This window comes from Hipposideros armiger, unplaced genomic scaffold (genome assembly GCF_001890085.2).
Source record: "Hipposideros armiger isolate ML-2016 unplaced genomic scaffold, ASM189008v1 scaffold_3, whole genome shotgun sequence".
Lineage (NCBI taxonomy): Eukaryota > Metazoa > Chordata > Mammalia > Chiroptera > Hipposideridae > Hipposideros > Hipposideros armiger.
In genome coordinates, this window is record NW_017731353.1 from 5,101,183 (window position 1) to 5,122,058 (window position 20,876).

General features: G+C 56.5%; 1 protein-coding gene across 12 annotated transcripts in view; it reads right to left on the minus strand.

The window, feature by feature from the left end:
* The window catches only part of RAPGEF1 (Rap guanine nucleotide exchange factor 1), a 132,797-nt gene that overhangs the window by 8,071 nt on the left and 103,850 nt on the right, over positions 1-20,876 (minus strand). For 5 of the 12 annotated variants that reach the window (XM_019638849.1, XM_019638830.1, XM_019638820.1 and 2 more), the window contains 8 exons: positions 13,148-13,420; positions 12,256-12,348; positions 10,428-10,516; positions 8,111-8,222; positions 6,338-6,413; positions 3,570-3,654; positions 1,636-1,728; positions 677-862 (listed from right to left, as the gene is read on the minus strand). In XM_019638849.1, coding sequence (XP_019494394.1) covers positions 677-862; positions 1,636-1,728; positions 3,570-3,654; positions 6,338-6,413; positions 8,111-8,222; positions 10,428-10,516; positions 12,256-12,348; positions 13,148-13,420 — 1,007 coding nt within the window. The remainder of the gene's footprint in view (positions 1-676; positions 863-1,635; positions 1,729-3,569; positions 3,655-6,337; positions 6,414-8,110; positions 8,223-10,427; positions 10,517-12,255; positions 12,349-13,147; positions 13,421-20,876) is intronic. The other 7 variants (XM_019638909.1, XM_019638893.1, XM_019638885.1 and 4 more) reach the window with 3 other exon arrangements.

Below are 20,876 nucleotides of genomic sequence, written 5' to 3' on the forward strand. Positions count from 1 at the left end.
CACTGGGGACACTGGAGGGGCAGGCGCCCGGCCTGGCTTCACGGCAGCAGCACGCAGGCCACCAAGCTGGTTGGCGGCAGGTCAGGATCAGACCATGCTCCTCCCTGGGACCACGGTGGCTGCTTCCCTGTCCTGCCTCTGCCAGGAGGGTCCCCTCATGAGCCCAGGGACAGCTCAGCTACCCAGAACTCATTGCCTGACCCTGCTTCCAGGGCCCAGTGGGAACAGAGATGATGCCCTAGGAACGAAGGCCGAGCACTCACTAACAAGCAGGCGGTAAACGAACACACGTCTACGGCGGGAGCAGAGGGGCGGGCAACAGGGCGGAACCTGTGTACAGGTTTGGGAGCACTCAGGACTGCACAGCAGGCTGGGCGAGAATTAACAGCCGCCATGTGAGTGCTGGGAAGAAAGTAAGAGCTGACTGCAGCCCGAAACACGCTCGTCTGTCTCTGTCCTGGTTAAGCCCCGTACATCCTGGTGCCCCACTTCCTCGTCACACAACGTAACCTGGAGGAGGCCCAGCTCCCAAGGAACCTGCTGGGCTCCCAGAGGCACCTTGTCACTGGGTCTGGCAGAACCAGGACGGTAGGCTGCAAGGCTGGGAGGTGCTACGGGGACATGGGAGGCAGAGGCAGGGGCTGGCGAAGCCACGGACGGATGGCTGGCGGCTCACCTGGCTGCTACGCCCCTGGCTGCTAGGGGCTGGTCGGAGCTGGCACACCTGAGCAGCTTCTTCTGGTCCACCTTGTCCAGGATGTTCTTCCGGAGCACGCGGGCCAGGCTCAGCTCCCCGTTGCACACCAGGCGGAAGACCAGATCCATCAGCAGCTTCAAGATCTCGTCCGTCAGCTCCACGAGGCTAAAGGGCCAAGGCCACAAGGTGAGGGCAGCACCCAGGACAGGAGGGACTGACACCACTGGGTCCAAAGCCACCTTGGGACACCCCAGGCCACGTGGCCTCCACCAGCAGGGCTGGGAAACCTCTTATGGGAAGAGCGAGAGGAAAGGCCTTGGGACGGCTGCCTGGATCCGCACAAGTGCCAAGAGTGGCCCCACTGGTAACGAGTGGCCACCTTTCTCCCAGCAAACGTTTGCTGGCACGGGACAGGCACCGGGGACCACGCCGGGGCCTGGGCCATGGAAGCAAGTCTCGCCTGGAAGAGCTTCTGGGTCCGTGGGGTGAGAAGTCACCAAGAGGTCCTGGACCCTCAGACTAAACGCCCCAGAGCTTCCCCTGCACAGCACTCAGCTCTCCTGGAGGCTTCACCACTGCAGTCATTGTCTCAGGCTGCCCTTCCCCCCAGAAGGAACTGACTCAGGCTGCTACCCCAAAGGGAAACGCCTTGAAGGCAGGGTCTGGGAGGCTTCCTCCTCCAACCAGGAGAGGCCCTGGCTGGATGTGCTTTTGTTCAGTGAAAGCACGCCAGGGGGAGGCAGGGGGCCCCACCCTGGTGGCTGACAGCACAGCCCGCTGTGGACCAGGGCTGGCCTAAGGGGCCGGGTCACTTCCCCCAGGGGTCAGGTTAAAGCAGGAAGGCGCGAGCTGGTCCAGGGCTGTGGCCAGGCTCTGTGGGCATACACCCCAGGGACACCCCAGCCCCGGCGGGGCCGCGCGCTCCCGGAGGCACTCACCAGAGCTCGTCCACCACCCGCACCAGCACGAAGAACGTGTTCTTGCTGACGCGCTTCTTGAACGTGTCGGCGAAGGGAGAGAACTTCTCGTACGTGGAGCACAGGTTAAAGAAACAGATATGTCACACGGGCAGGGACGCGTGACGTGAGCGGGAGGGCTGCCTCCTTCCAGCTACCATTTCCTGAGTGCTGACAGGGTGCCAGTAAACCTGAGGGCCAGGGCTCAGGGAGGGCGCAGGGCTGGTGCCGGGCAACAGGGCCGCCAAGCAGGATTCAGCCGGACGCCTGCCTTCTCCACCCTCTCCCACCTGCGAACAGTCCCCATGCACCGCCCAGGCCTGCCTTCCTGGCAGTTCAATCCGAGGTTCCTGTCACTTCCTGAGACGCCGAGGACTGCCCTGCTGAGTTTCACACAGAGCGGTGGTCACAAACCACATGCACTAACCCACGCCCGCTCCTGGGAAGGTGCAAAGCAGAAGTGACTTCCTCCTCTCTTGACATGAGTTCCCCTCCGTCTTCCCACGCTTCAGGGGCCACCTGAGGCCACCTTCTCCTTCCCCACAGCAGCCCTTCTCAAACACCCAACCACCCCCAGCTCCTCCGGAGGCCATGGTTCCTGCAGTCCTCGTTCACATCAACTCCCCAGACGCCTCTCCACTCCATCCTGCCTGCCGCCTAGCAGTCTGTGAGCGCTCAGAAGGGAGCCAGGCACCAGGGCCTGCAGCACAGAGGGCTCACTAGCCAGCTGCAGCTTTTCCATTAGCACACCGGAAGTGGCTGAGCAGGGGCAGTGATGAGAAGCCCAGCTCTGGGGTCAGAGGCGTGTGTGGTTGCCGCTCTCTCACCAAACAGCCACGTGGGTCACTTAGTCTCCCTGGGCCTATTTCCTTAAACACATACAAAAAAGAACATAGCTGCACCGTCTGTAACGCGGTAAGAGCCTGGACGTGAAACAGGTGGCTAGCTGGGTGGGGCGACACGCGCACATGCTCACGAGCAGCCTGCCCGACGCTGGCAAGTCCTCCATCAGTGTGAGTTACTGTCCTTTGCAGAGCCAGGCCTGCGGGTGACTGTGAGGCTGGGGGCCATGGGGCAGAGGGAGAGTGGCAGGCGGGGTCTGGAGGCGACCCACAGGACACACAGAAAGGGACGGGAGAGAGCTGGGACTCTGCATTTCCTGCCCCAGCGACAGCAGCTGTCCAGCAGATGGCAGTCATGGGCTGTGATGTGGGGAGGTGGCCAAGGACCAGGGGACCCTGGGCTGGCCCACTTTGGGGAGCAGCAGCTTCAGGCTAGCCTTGGCTAGATGGGCAGGTTTGGACTTGACAAAGAGGCATCAAGAGTGGGGCCTTCTAGGCCCCGGGGTGTCCCCAAGCCGCCACTGCATGCAGCAACATGTGAAAGGGCCAGCTCGCGGAGCAGATGCAGGCAACGGGCAGGAGCCAAGTCTGTCGTGAACGAGCTTTCCGCCCACGGCCGGGTGCCTGCCATCAGGCGGAGTGCCCGTGCCTGCCCGAAGGCTGTTCATCTTGGTTCCCGCAGGCCCCACACCCTTCGTACCTCTGCACCCATCCCGTCAACGCCCTGGAGCTCAGCCCAGAAGCTGCAGGTGCCAACAACCTGGGCTCTGCAGGGGCCTGCACATTCCCGCCTTCTCAAGGCACGTCAAGTCCTCCTAATTCTGGTTCAGGATCACTCAGTGATCACAACTGCCGTCAGGCGGTACATCCCTGTTCCCGGCGCCTCGCAGACTCTCAGCCCTTTCACACAAGGGGAAGAGGCTCAGAGGGGACGCCCTGCCTGAGGCCCAGAGCTAGGACACGGCCGAGCAGGACTGAGCAGCTCCACCCCTGCGGCCCACCACGGCCACGTGCTCCCTGCGGGACGGCTGTGTGCGCGCGGTGTGGGGCCGCGCTGGGGGCCGGGAAGGATATCTGTACTGCAGCTTCTTGATGAGCTCCTCAGGGGTGATGAAGGTCCTGTAGGTGGTCAGGAAGGCCTCACAGTACAACACCAGATCTAGAGGGAAGGGCAGTGGTTAGTGACGCCCGCCACTGGCCAAGGGCGAAGACGGGCCGCAGGCCTGTGGCAAGTAGGTGCCTTGTGTTAGATGCAGAGCTTCCTGTCTGTGCCAAGACTTGGTGGCCATCATGGGCAGAGACGACTCGTCAGCAGGACTCTGAAGCTAAATCACAGGTAATACTTTTAGATGGCAGGGCCCAGAAAAAAAAAATCTTGGTAATTTCCACGTACGGAGACCTAAGACAAGGTTGAAGAGGCCGAGCTCGGCACCCTGCTAGAACATGCCAGTGGGCACACTTGGTGGTAAGGGAAGGGTCAGGCCAACTAGGAGGGGCGTCGGGGGCAAGCGGGCTGGCAGCCCCCACCCATGACCGCCCTTTCCCTCTGGAGGGGCTGGTTCTAGCCAGGGACTCTGACCTTCCCAGAATCACAAGAACCCCATTTATTTGCAGTTGGGGCGCACCCTCCTAACCACGTCCTCTTTCACACCAAAGAAAAAAGAAGTGGAATATTTTACATGCAGGACGCTCCCCAAGACAAAGGACCTGCCGGGCCTGGGAACTTCAGAGCTATTTGGAGCTGGAGCTGAGGATGCGAGGCCCGATTTAGCTGCAAAAGTGTGCTCCTCACTGCGAGGCGGGGCGCCGTGTGCACACACATGAATTTTCTTTTGTGGACACAGACCGCCTTCCCCTATCTTTCCTCATTCACCTCCCCAGCTCTCTGGGTGGAAGGACCTCAGGGGTCCCCACTTCTCCAGCTAAGCAGTGCAAGCTTGGCTGACCTCTGCTCTTGTGATCACCTCCTGGGATAAAGGAGAGGAAAAGCAATGCCCACTCCTGCATCTGGGGTTTGCATGGGGAAGAGTGCTGAGCTGGAGAGCAGGTGTCACGAGGGAGGCTCAAAGGTGGGATTTATGGCCAGGTTTCACGGCATCATGCTCAGGCTTCTCCCCGGATCCCCAAGCTCGCTGTCAAGTTTGGGCTTTTGTTCAGAGGGACCGGGCAACGAAGCAGACGGGTACAACACAAGCCAACGCCTGCTTGTGGAAGGCTGAATCCACGTCGCACACCTGAGCTGCGGGGCCTCCTGGTCCAAAGCCACCTCTGGAGTGTGCTGTGTGGCCCAGGGCCTCTGCCTCAACAGCTCATCCCAGGTACAAGAGACTCTGGTTCCCTGGGGCCTCAAACTCTGTCCATTAATAAAATCCAGCAGAAGCCAGCTGCCCGCAGATGTCCTCTGCCAGGTGCAGTCGGCACAGACTGGAAGGTTCTCGGGCTGCCCTGGCTACGGGGCGCCCTCTGGCCTTGGCCACAGCTGGCTGCTCAGAGCCGAGGACTGGAGCCAGCTACCATTTCAGTCCTTTCGCTTTGGGTAAAAGGGAAACTGTTCTTCATGGCTGGCTGAGGCCGGAGCTCTGACCTGTCCGGCACTGAGAAGGGTTTACTGGAAAGCAGCAGAGCAATGGCTGCTCTAAGGACAGACGAGCACTCCCTATGTGCAGGCATGTTTCACGTTGGCCAATTCCCTCTTCACACCCACTGGGCACCATCAGCCTCCAAAAGCAGGGTCAGCTGGGGCCGCAGAGCGAGGCACGTGCCCAGTGGGACTGGCACAGCTAGGGTTTGACCTTAATGTCTCCAGGGCAGACCACACCAGGGATGAAGAAACCCCAGAGGGCAAAACAGTGGCTGTGGTGCATTTGTGGGGGCCATTTCTTCTTTTTCTCTATTTTTCAAGTTTTTTGCAATGTAAATATTATTTTTATACTACTTTTGTAATTAAAAAATTCCCCGAGTCATTCTGTCTAACATACTTTGGGAAATTGTTATAAAAACATAGTGACGTGGTGATTTATAAAAACAAAATCGGTGGATTAGGGTTTCAAGATTGGGGTGTTTTAATTCCTTCCAAGCCTTACTTTAACACCGTTGTTACACTATTCTTCTAATAATTTTTAAAAATGTGGAAAGCAGTGAGGGGAGAGGCACGGGCACCACCCCCCTGCCCCGTCCCCAAAGTCCTGGCACCTTCCTCAGTCCCCTTGTCCTTGCAGAACACGACTTAAAGCGACAGATCTTCTGCTAGCACAGGGTCCCCCATCGGGGGTGCCCGATTCTCCAGCCCCTCAGAGGATCAGGACGCTGAGGGTCGAGAACCCCGTCCCGTGATGGCAGTGCCCCTGCTGTAGGACTGGAGGCACCCGGACAGAAACCACGCTCCCCAGGCCTCTCCCAGTGGAGTGCACAAATGGACTCATTCCATCTAGCAGTCTGGAGTAAGTCATGGGCCAGACACCAGGAAAGGCACAAAAAGCCACCCATGAGGTCTCTTACTACTATTACTACTAATACGTCATTGTTTGAGGGGCTGTCGCAGAGCACTGCTAGGTGCTGACCTCTGCCCTGGAAACCCGCCCTCCCAATGAGCTGTGGGTCCCGGGGCTCACCACCCCGCGCCAACGGAGGACACTCTCCGAGAGGGCCGAGGAGCAGGGGCCTGGCTCTGAACGAGGGTCACTGGTCCCCCAGAGTGGGCTCTCCCTACGGTGACCCAGCAGCACGGCCATCCCAACATGCTAAGGGCTGGCGGAGAGGACAGGAGAGGGCAGGGGACTTTGGCAGGACGCGCTCCCACCCCAGGCTGTGACAGACGAGCCCCTGAAGGGGTGCTGCCTTACCTTTCCTGTCCGTCTCGGTGGCATGGACAAGCAGGATGTCCCCAGATCCCCCGCGGACGTCTGGTCCGTCGTCACCCTGCAATGACATCAGCACAGGAAGGCATGAGGTGGCATGCGGCCGAGGTCACGGGCAGGGGTGGGATGAACAAGACGCTGCCTGCAAAGGCCCAGGCCCCTTTCCCTGTGCTCCCTCAGCCCGGGAATGGCGTGCCCTTCCAGCCCGCCCACCGCTCCACGCTTGGCAGAAAGGCACAGAGCAGAACTCGTCTGGGAAGTGGGGGACACCAGAGCACAGTGCTGAGGACGCCACTGGGTCAGGGGACACGGCGCCATTTCTGTTCCCATTTACCAACCTGTGGGTCAGAGGCGAGGGGAAGTTCCCACCCTGGGGACGGTCGGGCCCCATGGGGAGGCCGGCAGCAGCCTCTCCCAGGATAACCGGGGCACACAACTATCTCCAAGGATGTTCATGTTCCTAAAACTGTGGCAAGCTGCCCCCAATCTACCTCTGCTTCCCCAGGTCGAAGGACAAGTCACTTGTAATGTCACAGGTCCTTCTAGAGAGCCCTTCATAGAGAAGTGTGAAGTGTCACAAAGACATTTAATTATACCTGACACTGCTTATATGACCAACGACTGTCGCCAGCCAATTAAGGAAAAAGCCTTCTTTTTGTGGGCAAACAGAGGCTTTAACCTGTAAGTCTAGCCTGGAGCCCAACTGAACTGTCACCAGGGCCACCAGGGCCAGGAGTGGAAGCCCACGCCGTGGAGCACCAGGCCGGGCCGGGGGCCCCGACAGCCCCTGGCTACGTGATTCTGAAGGGAGCACATCCGGGCCCGGGGCCCTGTTCGCATCTGCAGCCCTCATCCTCGCAGACACTCTTGCCTCTCCAGCACCCAGTGTTCACCCTCGGGTGCCAGCGGCCTGAACACCTGGGATCTCCAGCTACGAGGGGACTGGCTACCTATACCCATGACCTGAGTTTTCAGATGAAATTTCTGGCAAGGGTCATGCACCCTCACTTCCCGCTGCACCAGAGCCAAATGCCCCAGCCCTGCCTCCTCGGCTCCTGTCTGCACCGTCCGACCGGCTCAGCCTGGTCCAGCAGCACGCAAAGGCAAATGTCTGCCTACTTGTCCGTATGTCTGTGTGCTACCATCGAGTCAGGGCCCAGGACAAGGCCACTCCCATTTTATGAAGCCACTCCTCTGTGTTTCCGGAACTGCGTGGCAGAGGAAGACGAAAGGCTCTTTCAAGCCAGCACCTCCTTCATTTGACAGGTTCGGGTGGTGTCTTTACTGACGAGACCCTCTTGCAAGGACGGCGGTAGCCTGAAATTCCTCAACAGCTGTGTGTCCCCTGCTGGGACCACCGTGCGGCTGTCCTACCAGTAACAACATAACGTCTGATGCTAATGAGCACATACAGGCCTGCGCTGAGAACCTTCTGTGGGTTTCGTTCTCACAAACCATCCGCCTGGGGCTTAGAGACGTTCTGTAACTTGCCCAAGATCACTCGCTGGACGTGTCAGAGAAGGGGGCCACTTTCACCTGGAATCCATCCAAATGTCCAGGACCTTCTAGCCTCCTGGGGGGGGCGGGGTCAGGCCTATCTGATGGGTTCAGGGTAAACAGCCCTGGCAGCCACCTGGAGGGTCAACGCCTCGCCTGGGTCTTTCTGTTGGACACGCGTCAAGGCTGCCTCCTCCTTGGAGCCCCCTCACCCTCACTGTGGGCCAGACTCTGCAGAACTAAGGCCTGCGAAGGGCTTACCTCTTGCTTGAGTGTCAGCCTTGCCATGATTTCGTTGTGGTCGATGAGGGACAGCTCGTCCACTTCCTCCTCTGGCTGAGCTGTCTCTGGAGCATCTGGTGACTTTGGGGCCCTGGAGGGAGAAGTGGTTTGTGTTGCAAGTGTCCAGCAGGCCCTGGAGGCTGGGGCAGTGCAACCCTGTGCCTGGGACCCGCTGTCAGAACCGCGCCCCTGAGCTAGGCCACCCATCACAGCTGCAGTGTGAAGCCCCCACCCCACCCCACCCCAACCCGGGAGGCCTGAGCTGTGGCCAGAAGCCAGAAGGCCAACTGGATTTCTAGCTCTGCTACTGACGAGCTGTGTGACCCTGGGACATTTCCTGTTCTTTCTGGATGATACATCTGTAAATGGAAGGGATTAAGCAAAGAGAGCAAGAAGGTTCCCCCGAGCTACTGGAGTGAGCGACGGTCTCAGTCACTCGGTTGAGGCCTGTGACACTCCAGTCAGTTGTCAAGGAGGGACAGTGACAGGCAGGCCGGGTGGGAGAGCAGGTTCCCCAAGGCTTTGCCGAGGCTACCTCTCCACGGGATTGAGGAGAAGTGTGAACCCGCAGACTGGCCCTCGTCCCGGGGTGCTGGGTCCAGCAGGAGAGACTGACATGAAAACAAGCAGGGAAAGCCCCGAGGCCTGGACAGACACGCTGAGGCTGAAAAGCTGAACAGGAGTTTGCCAGTGAAGGGGGAGGAGAGAACCCCCTAACAGAGGGAGAATGTTGGTGGCGGGGGGCATTCCACGGGGAGATGGGTGCCAGATCTGCAGGCATCTTACTTTCCCCCCGAGTTTTCTCCCACATTCCAATTTATATTTATGAATCTCACGATGGACCCTGGGAGGCACTGGCTGCCCTTGTGACAGGCCATATTTGTGACCCTAAGTTTGTGTCTTTGGTGAGACCACACAGATGGGCCAGAGCAAACCCATGCGCGGTCCTGGGAAGAACCCTCCTCAATGTCCAGCCTGTGGTTTGGCTTTTACGGAAAGAGAACATCCCATGATTGTTTCTAACCGGTCAATGTGGTCATCCTTCTGTACAGGGCCATCTGCAACTGAAAAATGGCGCTGTCCGCCCGGGGAGGCGAGAGAAGGACCCAGGAGCTGCTGTCGCCTGGCACAGATACCCTTTGCCACTAGGTGTTAAACTGGAAAACCTATCACCCTTGCTTAAGATGCAGGGAAACCCTGGCTGGCAGATGACTCAGACGGACTCAACGTGGAGCACGCAAGCCATGGCCCAGAGCAGGCGGGGGGCGGCCGTCGGCAGCAGGCCCCCAGACGTGCTTTCCAAGTTTTCTCTACCGTCTCTTGCTATTTTTGCCGCCTCTTCCACCACTTACGCTGAGGCCTGACAATGACAACTGGGTATGGTGTAGCTTTGCGCCCAGCACCAGAGGGTGCCGAACCTTGGCCTAAAGAGGGAGGAAAAGGCTGAATATATGGAGCCTTTCAGAAAGAAGGCAAAGCCATCATGAAGGTGCAGGTGGCAGTGCCCATTTGCAGGTCCAACACATGACATTTTGAAAGCGCATATTAGAGAAATTTACTACCTATTTCTAAACCTGGTCAGGTTTGACTTATGCTAACACTGAAAAATGTTACAAGAAATTAAAGAGACATACAATTATATGCAATGATGACTCCTGAATGATCGTGGTTCTTAAAAAATAAGCTATAAAGAACATTTTAGGGAGAATTAGGGGACTGACATGAGGGAATTGATTATTAATTTTCTTAGGTGTGATAATGGTATTGTAATCAGGTAGGCTTTTACAATTTTTTAGGAGGCATGCTGCAGTATTTAGGGACTAAGAGACGTCTGTAACTTACTTTCAAATGGTTTAAGAACATAATATACATGTTGTATCTAGAAACACAATAAAACGTTTTTTTGGTGGGGAGGATCTTTTACACTCCCTCATTGTTCTTGAACTTGGAAGAGGTCAAGGAAGGCTGACCTAGGACTTGAAAAACAAACAGATTGTTGTGGGCAATTTGTAAGGTGGATAATACGTGTGCAGACAATCAAGAAGTAAGGGCAGGCTGTCTGCTAGAATGAAGGCCTTTGAGGGGTGTGTCACTGGTGATTTTTCCTGTTTCTTGAACTTTTCTGTACTTTCCACATTATCTACCCTGAGGATGCTTAATTTTGAGGCTCAGAGGAAAAGGAAAGAGCATGGGCATCAGCGCCAGCAGGCCTGGTGTGCAGGCTGGCAGGGCCGCCCCGGCCGCCCCACCAGGACTGCTGCTTTCAGGGCCCTGGCCCCACGGGGTCACCTCCTACCTTTCTCCGCTGTCTCTGCTTTCCTTCCCAGGTGCACTGCTGACCGAAGAGGGGTCTCTGGGATGTCCGTCTTTCACAGCTGGTGGTTCCTGAAAAGAGAAGTCGGTGCTGGGTTTGTGACAGGCGCCATGCTGGGGCCGGTCTGCTTTCCCAGCGTTCCTGCCTGCAAGTGGCTTTGGAGTGTAAATTCCTACGGAGCAATCTGAGATGTGAACAAGTTACCCGGGAACAAGGTTCATTACACAGGAAGCACAAGGCAGGCCCTCTTCAGACTAGCGTCTTGCCTCTGGGAAAAGTAAAAGGTGCTACTACATATAACGTGTCAGCTGCCAGCTGAGATGAAGCCATCCCCACCACCTTCTGGAAGAAAGGATGTCCCAGTCGCTACCACTCTGCAAACTTGGCCAAGCCCTGTGCTAAGGGGCTTGCACGCACGCCTCTTCTCGCCTGGCTCATACCGAGACCCTGCCCGTTAGCTGGCATCATGTCCATTCACACACAAAGAAGCAGGGGCTGGGAGGAGTCAAGGGCCCTGCCAAGACACACAGCTCGAAGGCTGCAGCTTCGATTCGCACCTGGGCTGCCCACCTCCCAAACCTGTGCCCTTAGCGCTGGGCCCTGCCACTGGGCAGCCGGACTCCGTGACTTCCTAGTAAAAACAGTCGTCAGGGCTGCAGAGCTCGGCAGCCTCCCAGTTACGCTTCCAAAAGGCCTGGCTGCTCATGCGCAGAGGTGCAGCCTCCCTCGCCTCTGGCGGCCTGGCTACTTCCTGGGGATCTGGGCCCACACCACTGGGTGACAGCACAGCGCTCCGGCATCCCTGGTCTGCCACCGAGGCCACGACAGAAAATGGGGCCAGCAAGACTACATGCGCCATCGTCATGGAGAGTATCTGAAGTCAGCACTGACCATGGTCACGGGTACGGGGGTCACGGGTGGCCAGCCCAGGATGCACTCGTGTGCAGAGGCTAAACTGGGTGTTGCCGGGGGGCAGAGGTCACCCGAGGGCACAGGTGAGGTGGGAGCTCCAGGGAGAAATAGCTCAGCTCCCCACACAGGCTCAAATCTGGAGTGAAGCCCACGTCTCATGACTTGCTAACACCTGAAGTGGGGCTTGTCTGGTGCCGACGTCTAGGGTCCTGTGGGGACCCCTCCTGCGGGGCTGTCTTAACAGCAGTGACTACGCTTTTCACAGGCCGGACCCTTCGACTTGATTACCACGGAGGACTCGAGTCCTCGTGGCACCTCCCTCAAGGACACGTCCCACTCAGGATGGTGGGGGGAGTTGTTTTTGAGGCTTTTGGACTTGCTCACGTTTTGCTGCAGCAAAACCCGGAGAGCTGACTGCTCGACAGAACTGCTGACCCTCAACTGTTACCCAGAGTACACAAGGGTGACAGTGTCAGGTAGTTGTCCATGATCTCAGGACAGAGGTGTGTGGGCACCCAGGAGGGGCTAGCTGCACCCACAGCTTCCTGGGAAGCAGTTAGCAGAGGGGAGGAGGGACATGCTGGGGAGGGCGTCAGCACCAGAAGATGGGGCAGGGAGGGATTCCGGAGAGCACCCCATACATGGCCACGCCACCAGCAGGCTGCTCCCTAGATGTCCAGAAGACCCACCGGCCAGGCACAAGAAGCACCACACGCACCAAAGCAAAAGCGAAGGGAAGACCTCCACCAGAAGCCATGTCCTCTCCCCATGGAGCCGCGCTGGCTCTGGCCAGGCTGCGGGGCCCAGTCTGCTAGCGACCGGGAGGCTCAGGCAGATAGAAGCCGGCCGAGCCCTGCAGGCCCGGCCACACGCACGAGGCAGCCCCGGGCTTACTTACTCCTCGAGACTCAGCCAGCTCCTCGCTGCTGTGGCCAGAGGAATACAGATTGACGTATTCACCCTCACCAGCCTCCTCACTGGCAGTTTCACTCTGGGGGAGACAGGACAAGAGGAAAGGTACATGTGACAGACCCTTCAGCAGCCCTCACGGCTCAGAGACCAGGACACTCCTCTCATGAGCAAGAGAAGCCGGTGACGGTGTGCACTCGATCAGGGAACAAAGCCGCTGTGGCCACCTCTGCTTGTGTCACAGGGCACCCACGGTTCCTGTTGCATCTTCTCCAAGGATGTCAAGGGCCATTCATATTGTCCTAGGGAGGCGCACTCCTCCCCACTCTGCCGGCGTGGGGACTGTGGGGTCCCCAGTGTGGTGGGAGGCAATCATGGAGGGAAAGCAGCAACACATTAAGACGACCCACTTGCCTGCATCCTTGGCCACTCCCACTTGCAAGGTAGCACTTCCCGTGCCCGGATGAAGGTCTGCAGGCAGTTTAACAGGACGGGAAAGCAGGCCATGTCCTCAGCACCACACACAACTAAATACGCACTGCCTTTGACCTCTGTACCTCTCTCTGAAGCCACTGATCAAACAGACAACTAGCAGCATTTTCTATCTGATGCTTATGGGAACTGACAGTCTCCAAATGGTCACCAATCCGTGTGGACGCTCAGAGCCCTAGTTTGTTGGGAGTCTGTACAGCAGGCTTGACTTCTGTTCTGGAAAGTGGGGGCCACCACTTCCCACGTCACCCTGTGACCTTCCACAGACCCCACCCCAGCCATGCTGCTGATGGGCGCAGGCCAGCACCAGGCCTGACAGCCGGGGGAGGGAGAGGCTTTCTCAAAACGTGCAGCCCCGCATGCAGGGGGCGTGTGTGCTGAGTTCTCACCGAAGGCGTCTGGGGCGAGTCAGTGAAAGAGGTTTCGGAAGCAAGGCAGACAGAGTTCCCATGCAAGCTGCTCTCCTGAGAAGATGAAAGAGGCCCGTCCACGGTGCTGGGAGGCGGCCTGGCTACGGCAGGCACCGCTAAGTCAGAGCTCTGAGACTGGTGGACAGGTAGGAAATGCGGAGAGGAAGAGGAGGTAGGCGGAAGGAAAGGGTGAACAGAAGCTTGGTTGCGAGGCACGAAATCCTGGGAGTAGGACCTAAACACGGATTTATACTACAGAACCAAAGTGGAGAACAAACACAAAACGACAGGATGGGAGGAAGAAAACAGACAAAAGAAAAAGTGATTAGATTAACTGAGCTGAGCTCTGATAGGCTGTTCACAGTAAATGTAAGGAAGGCCACTGATGGGCCAAACCAACCCCGTGGTCCTCTGGCTATGGTCCCCAGCCCGGGCGCACCCTCCCTGGAGAAGGCCTGAGGACTGGCTGATGTCACCCTCAGGGTCTAAACCGCAGGCCGCCCCCAAAGGAGAGCACGTCCCACGCACTGTCTGGGTGGTCATGTCCTCTGCTTTGTCACACCAGCCAGTGTATCTGTGCCTTTTGTCCTTTCAGGGCCCTTGTGGCTAAATTCAACACGGACGGTCACCCTGGGGCATATTTTCTCATTCTGAACCTTCTGGGTAAGTCTCATTGGATGTATCCCTTGAAAGTCAAACACTACAGCCTTTGAAACACTGTAATCCACCTCAAATCCTTTTGGAAGGGAAGGGCATAATAAGCCTTAAAAATGGTCAGAAGTGTGCTATCAAAACACTAAAAATTTCTTTGAGTTTATTTCCCTTCCTGCCCAATCTTTTGCTTTTTTTCTTTCTGTTTTAAATAAACGAAGTGATCTTGCAATCTCTGATATACCACCTTAGAGCCCCCAGGCTACACTCTTCCAAGGCTGAGGTCAGGCTGGGAAGTGAGCAGGAGCGCCACCGTCCTTAGAGCCACCAGCATGCCCCAGGCCGGGGGTCCGCTGATGGGGAGGGACAGAGGAGCTCTGAGGCCACCGATTGCCAGGCTAAGAATGTGACAGGTCACCATGCCCTGCAAAGGGCCTGCCAGCATGCTGCTATCCCAGGGAGCTGGGAGAGGAACATGTGGAAAGCACCGTGTCTGAAGTCCTTGCCAGGCTCACTTGCCCACGAGGATGCCAGAGCCTGTCCAAGGTCAAAGCAACACAAATGTTCACATCACACACTCAAATGTTCTCTGCATCTTGGCATAGGATTTTCAGAACCCACAGACAAGGAAGAGGAGGAAGAAACAAAATTCTAAACGAACCACTTAACGTGGTTTTGCAAAGCTACACTTGAACCTGGACAAGTCGGGACAACTCCAGGCACAGGGAGGCCCTCCCTCCGCCCTGCCAGGCTCGGCTGCACCGACGGGTTGAAAGGTCCTCCTCCTTCCTCGGGAGGCCATGGCCCTCTCACCCCTTCGCTCCCCCGTGAGCTCCAGTACCTGTTGGTTTACATCAGGCCCAGGACACCAGCTCTAGGTACCTACCCATTCTTGCACATTTCGTTTCTCCACCTAACGCACAAACTCAAGGCCAACCCTTGTACTGGCAAATGAATCAATACAAGTGCCCTGTGTGTTCTGACCAACTGACACTGAAGCCTTCAATTCCTGTTAGAAGTGAAGTTCTGTTCACAGGTCTTCTTTCTAGAGAAGCTGGGTGAGAGGACCCCTGGCTCGCCACCCCAGCTCCGCCGCTCTCGGTCCGATGGCTGTGGAGCTGGAGTGTCCAGTGCCCTCAAAGAGGGTCCAGAGAGACACTGGCCCTTCTGCCAGATGGAGCTACAGTGCAAAGTCTGAGACCCGGAAGGGGGCCCTCACCTGACCATGCTGGCACCCCCAGTCTTGGACTTGTAGCCTCCAGAACGGTGAGATAGATGTTTATTAGCCACCCAGTCTTTTGTTCTAGTAGCCAGAATGGGCTCAGACCAAGGCCAGCTCTCTCTAGAGTCCTGCTGCTGTCCCCATCGACACCCGCTCCCTGTAAACTCACTGAGCACTTAAGCAGGCCTTGAAGTAATTGAGCCAGACTTATATACACACGCGCGGTTACTGTGTTTACCTATTAAGTTTGGTAGGATCTCCCTAACTGAATACATGGCGTTTTTTAAAGATTAAAAAAAAATTTTTTTTATTGGGGAATCAGGGGAATGGGAACAGACAAGTTGCTGTCCTTTTGTTCTTCAGTCTAGTTGTGGAGGACATCGCTTCACTGGCCCATGTTGGTATTATCATTGCGCTCTTCCCGGGTGAGGCAGTCGCTCACCGGCCATTGGACGGCCACTCACGAAAGCGCACTGCAGCTGCTGACCAGTCCCACTGCAGCCCAGCTCCAGGTTGAGCTGTTGTTCACCATCTTAGCTGTAGAGGGTGCAGCGTCACTGGCCCTCATGTGGGATCCGAACTGGGGCCTTGCTGCTCAGAGCTGGTGTCCCAAGGAAACTCCTAACCAACGCACCACTCGGCTGGCCCAAGAAGGCACATGTTCAAGTCACACAGACCTGGGCTATCTCTTTCTACCCCCATGAGCCTCAGTGTTTTCCCCTTTAAAACAGGTATGAAAACAGCACTTCTGTCCCAGGCTCCGTGTGGATTTAATGAGATGATGCCCCATGAGTCGTGGCACAGCGCTGGCATATAACAACCACTCCATCCGTGTCGGCGTCCTCCTGTGTCCTCCCAAATACCAATCTGGAAACTGCTCTACACAACAGAACCGAGGCATTTAATAGGGGTCCGATGCATATTTACGAATGAAGGAATCCTTAGGAATGGCTTCTAATGTTATTACCTCAGAGCCTAGAATGCTGCCTGACTCCTGGCAGCGTGCCAGGGCTGAGTGGCAGGTAACCGGCAAGCTTCACCCACTGCCTGCCCCAGGGCAGGTCCACACTGGGAGGCTGGGGAAGGAGGCACAGGGAGGCCCCCGGGGTGCTCTGCTGAGGAGGAGGGGCAGCCACCAAGGAGAAGGGAGGGAGGCTGGGCTTCTCTTGGACAAAGAGGCTCAGCCGCCCCACCCTTCACTCCCTCCCTCTCTGCTCCCTCAGGGGCTCCAAGCCTGGGAGGTATTCAAGCTATGCAGTCAGTCCCTGTGCTGGAACAACAGCCAAACTTGAAAAGTACCTTCAAGGGGGTGGGAGGATTCAAGGGACTGCTCTCTAATCACCAAAAAGCTCTCGGTGCCTCTCCAGCAGCTCTGCACATGGGAGGGCCACACTGGGGCTCATTATCATACCATTTTCAACAAGTCTGGACTCTATTGCTTCCCCAGAGAAACATTTCCAGGCCCTTTAAGATCTTATTTATTCATTGGAGCAGGGAGAAAGGCAGAGCTGGCCACTGAACAGAAAGCCCACTTCAGCACAGCCTGGAGTTTATTTTAAGATCTGGCTGGTGCCTGGCTGTGCCTCTGACAGAGCGGCTGCACTCTCCGCAGCAGGAATTTTTATTTATAGCCAGAGAGGACTGTTGGGGCTGAGGATTTTATAATAAGAGGAGCTGCCTGTCTGGAGACTGCAGGTTTGTGCAGAACGCCTGGGAGTGCCAGAGCAAGCTCCCTAGAGACAGCAGGGAGGAGAGGGGTGCCTCACCCCCAATGCCAACGCTGATCGCACCATCAAAGTGCCAAGAAGGCCGTCCCATGGTGATGACGACGACAGCCCCTCTTACTGAGTGCTGCCGGCTGGTCAGACAGACAAGGTGCCGAGGGTGCTGCATGAATCACGTCATTTAATCTCCACAAAGTGCTGTGATGACCCTCATTACAAAGAGAAAGAGCCAGGTTGGGAGGGCTGGCCACGTGCTGGTAACACACGGCTCAGCTCATCGGCCATGATGTGGGGATAGCCCGTCTCACACTCTAAGTATTCTGAGCACGTGACAGTCCCTAAGCCGTCCTACAGCTCTGCAGGATACAGGCTAATTCCGCTCGGAGACCTCCTTCGCTGAGTGTCCTGTGATGACCGGCAAGCAGAAGCCCGTGAGCTGCGGCTTGAGATACTACAAAGCCAGGGCTGCAGAGAGACCTGCCCTCAGGGGACACGCCGGAGCCTGCAACCCACTCTCGGAAACACAGACCTGAAAGAGCCACCAGACCTTCTGGGTGGTAAGGATGATGGAGACCCACGACCTTCTATGTTGGCGTGCGGCCATTCACACGCTAAAAAGCAAAGCCCCCCGAAATCTGGTCAGGCACCAGTTTTCAGACACTTTCTCTCCATCACAGTCCTGGCATGAAACATGACGAGGGATGGGCCCTGCGCTGCGCTGGCAAGAAAGCGGATCTTTAAATGACAAATTCTGATGCACCATAGCATTCCATTCCACTGAATTCCCTTGATTACCAGGAAGACCGGAGGTGCCCGAGAAGGCAGTCGGTGTGCCAGCAGCTGCGGGCTGGAGTCACAGGACAAAAGACCTTGATCGGAACGGCTGCTCCCTGGTGACCTGAGTTTCAAGCTTTGAGAACCTTCAATTCTGCCAAGTACAGGGAAACACAGACATTGTGGTGAAGTGTTTGGGAAGAACAGAAGTTGCCAGAGAGCCATCGTTACTGCTACTCTTAGCTCAAGCAAAGCTTATGGCTTCAGTGTTCTGGGACGCTACTTAGCAATAGATAAGCTATTGGACAGCTGGTTTGGGGCTTACGTTTTTATCCATTATTTGTGAGGAAATGCACTTAAGCGATGCTGCTGTCGGAGTGTGGTTGGGGCTTCCTTCCCCTGTGGAAAGTCACTGGGAGCCACAGCTCCGCACTGGTCCTGGGCTCACAGCACGGTTCCTTCAGCCGGGGATTGCGACTATCACCACGATGCGGGGCCTGAGTTACGTCTCTTGGAAGGAAGTCGAGCTTTGAGCTGCTGCATAGCACCCTACACAGTCTGTGGGGAGGAAACTCCTGGAGACAGGCACATCTGACACGGATCCCAGAGGTGGGACATGGCCACTCCTAGGTCCCCAGGAAGAACTCTTGATGACACTGCCACTCCACGTGGCAATCCGGAGAAAAAGCTGCTGGCTTTGCCTCCGCTCCCCTTCCTGGTCCCAATTAACTGTGTTTATGAAAGCCATCCCTTGGGTCTCCCCTAGGCCCAGAGGCACCTTCCGTCTCTGATGCCCTGTGTTAATTTACGCACATAACAAATAGATTTTACATGATGTTAGAAGATGACTTCCCAAAGCCAAGTGGCGGGTTCTGAGGCTGAGGCAGCAACGCCTGCCCTGAGATCCCTCTGCTCTTGGCAGGGGGAGCAGTTCTGTTGGTCCTGTCGTTTGAATGATGAGATAGCGTTCATCTTACAAAGAAAGGTAATGGCAGCATCACGCCTGGTCCGAAAAATTTCTTTCTAAATAAACTTCTCGGTGGAATCTGCTTTTTAAAACCACTTGAACATTCTAATGTGTACTTCGTAACAAAGGACGTAAAAGAACAAATCTCTTCTGTTTGGGGAGTTTTAGGCAGTAGGATAGGTAAAGGCAGACATTACTTCTCTTCTCACGTGATATGTTTTCACAACGTAGATCACAGGATCTTCCCTGAGAACTCGACGTTTCTGGCCAGTGGTCTCATGGCTCCTTATGCGCTTGCCTGCAGCACACTGTGGGGTGCTCTGTACACTCACTAATCACTGACCTTAATAGCGTCAACTCTTTATAGAAAGATTTACTACAGATTCAAAAATGATCTGAATTCAGTGCTAGAAATTTGACTGAACTATTTTTATTTTTACTCAGTTTGGATTTAAACGGCACGACAGGGACTCTAATTCACACTTATTCTTAGAACTCTATTTAGAGCCCGTAGCTACACTCTGCAATGTGCCAGAGCTCAAAGGCAGAAGCACGCCTCTCGGTGGCTAGCTTGTGTGGCCTCTCCTTGCAGCTAGCCTTGCCCGGTCTCAAAAAACATATATTTATTGGCCATTAAGCACTTCCTAAATGTCAGTCTAACACTCTTTCCCACCATGGGGTTCCGCAAGCTAACCGTGGCTCCTAAGACCCTGAGCCAACAGTTCAGCTTCTCTATTCTGGCTTCTCCATCTCTGGAAGGGGGGTAAGCATCCCATCACAGTAGGAAGGGCCCCTGACAAGTAGACAGGCAGCTTGAAAACGTGACAGCAGAGGCAGCAACGAGTGTGGATGGCACCCTTACGTTCAGGTCACGACAGGGCCCTCACAAGGCCCTGGCCAGCTGGACTGTCCCGGACGGAGCTAGAGGTACACCTGTAGCACCCTTGTGTCTGTAGCTGGTCTGCGAGCATTGACCACCTGAGATGCCTGAGCATCAACAGGAGAGTCAGGAAGCCTGTAGAAGTGAGGGCGAAGGGTTGAGTCACGGGGTTGCCTGGCGAGCCCCTAAGGCAAGGCCCTTCAGTGCTGCCTCCTGACATGGCCCTCGTGGCTACAGCAGGCCAGACCAGCTCGCCCTGGGCTCAGGTGGCGAGCATCTCCTCAGGGCTGGGGATTCCGCAGAGGCGGGCTCTACACGCTCCTGAGGGTCCTAGAGGCCCAGAAGGGTGCCGGTCTGCGTGTACCTCCTTCTGCACGGCTGTGTCAAGTCTCAAAGTGGGAGCGGATGCAGATGTCATGCTTTAGAGGCAGTGCTGGCCACACAAGCACCCTGGGTCAGGCAGGAAGGGCGGAAAGGCAGAGGTGGACTACAATACCAAGGGGCCCGGCAGACAGGAGCTACTGCGAAGCTCTCAGGCCAGACAGCTCATAGTCAGGGCCTCCTGGGTCAGCAGAGGAGGAAAATGAGGAAGAAACAGGCTTCTCGGCCGTGGCCTGGGACCGCGCATCTGACTCATGGGAACGGAGAGGCTGTCATGTGACACGTCACCAGCAGCTTGTTCCTATGAGATGCTGGGGAGCATGGCAAGATGGATGCGATGACGGGGCAGAGGGACAGGGCTACAGGCCTCCCTGCTCTCCGCTTTTGGGTGAAGCAAGATCCTCCCAGTCAGTTCAGCGCTGCGGAGCACCTGCCACTTGCTGGCTCTGCCCCGAGCTATATGCCAAGGCTGCAAGCATGTAAAAAGGCCGGACCCTGCCCTTCCAGGACTTACAGCATTGAGAAAAACCTGGACATTAAAAAAGAAACCCCTCCCAGTGTGATAACGAATGCTGTTGCACCACCTCCCTTTTTATGAAATGCTGGTGTGCGTCTTGTGCTGCGTTACAGCCTTTACATGTTTTCCCTTTTACCCCCTTTTGCGCCCCCCCCCCAATTTCATGCCCCATTGGACAGATGAGGAAATGGAGGCCTAGTGAGCAGGGGGTGGCAGCGAGTAAGGGGAAAGCGTGTGTGGAAAGCGCCAGGGGAGGTCAGGGAGGGGAGGGGCAGGAGGGAGAAGCGCGTGGGTGTGGCAGTGACGAGGAGTCAGGCCCAGGACAAGGTGGAGGGTACACAGGTCACGGGCACAGGGACAGGTGGGCAGAAGTCACCAGCAAGGCCCCAGGAGGATGAGGGAAATGCTGGACCTGGTTCTGTAGTGACAAGGTGAGACTTACGTCTGACTGTAGCGCTCGGAAGGGGAAGGACAGGAAGGGCTGTGGTGGCAGGAAGGCCAGTAAGGAGGCCAGAGTGGCCATGCGCGGGGCAGGGAGGAAGGGAGTGGCCACGGGGCTGGAGAGAAGTGGACCAGCTCAGGGCCTGGTGAC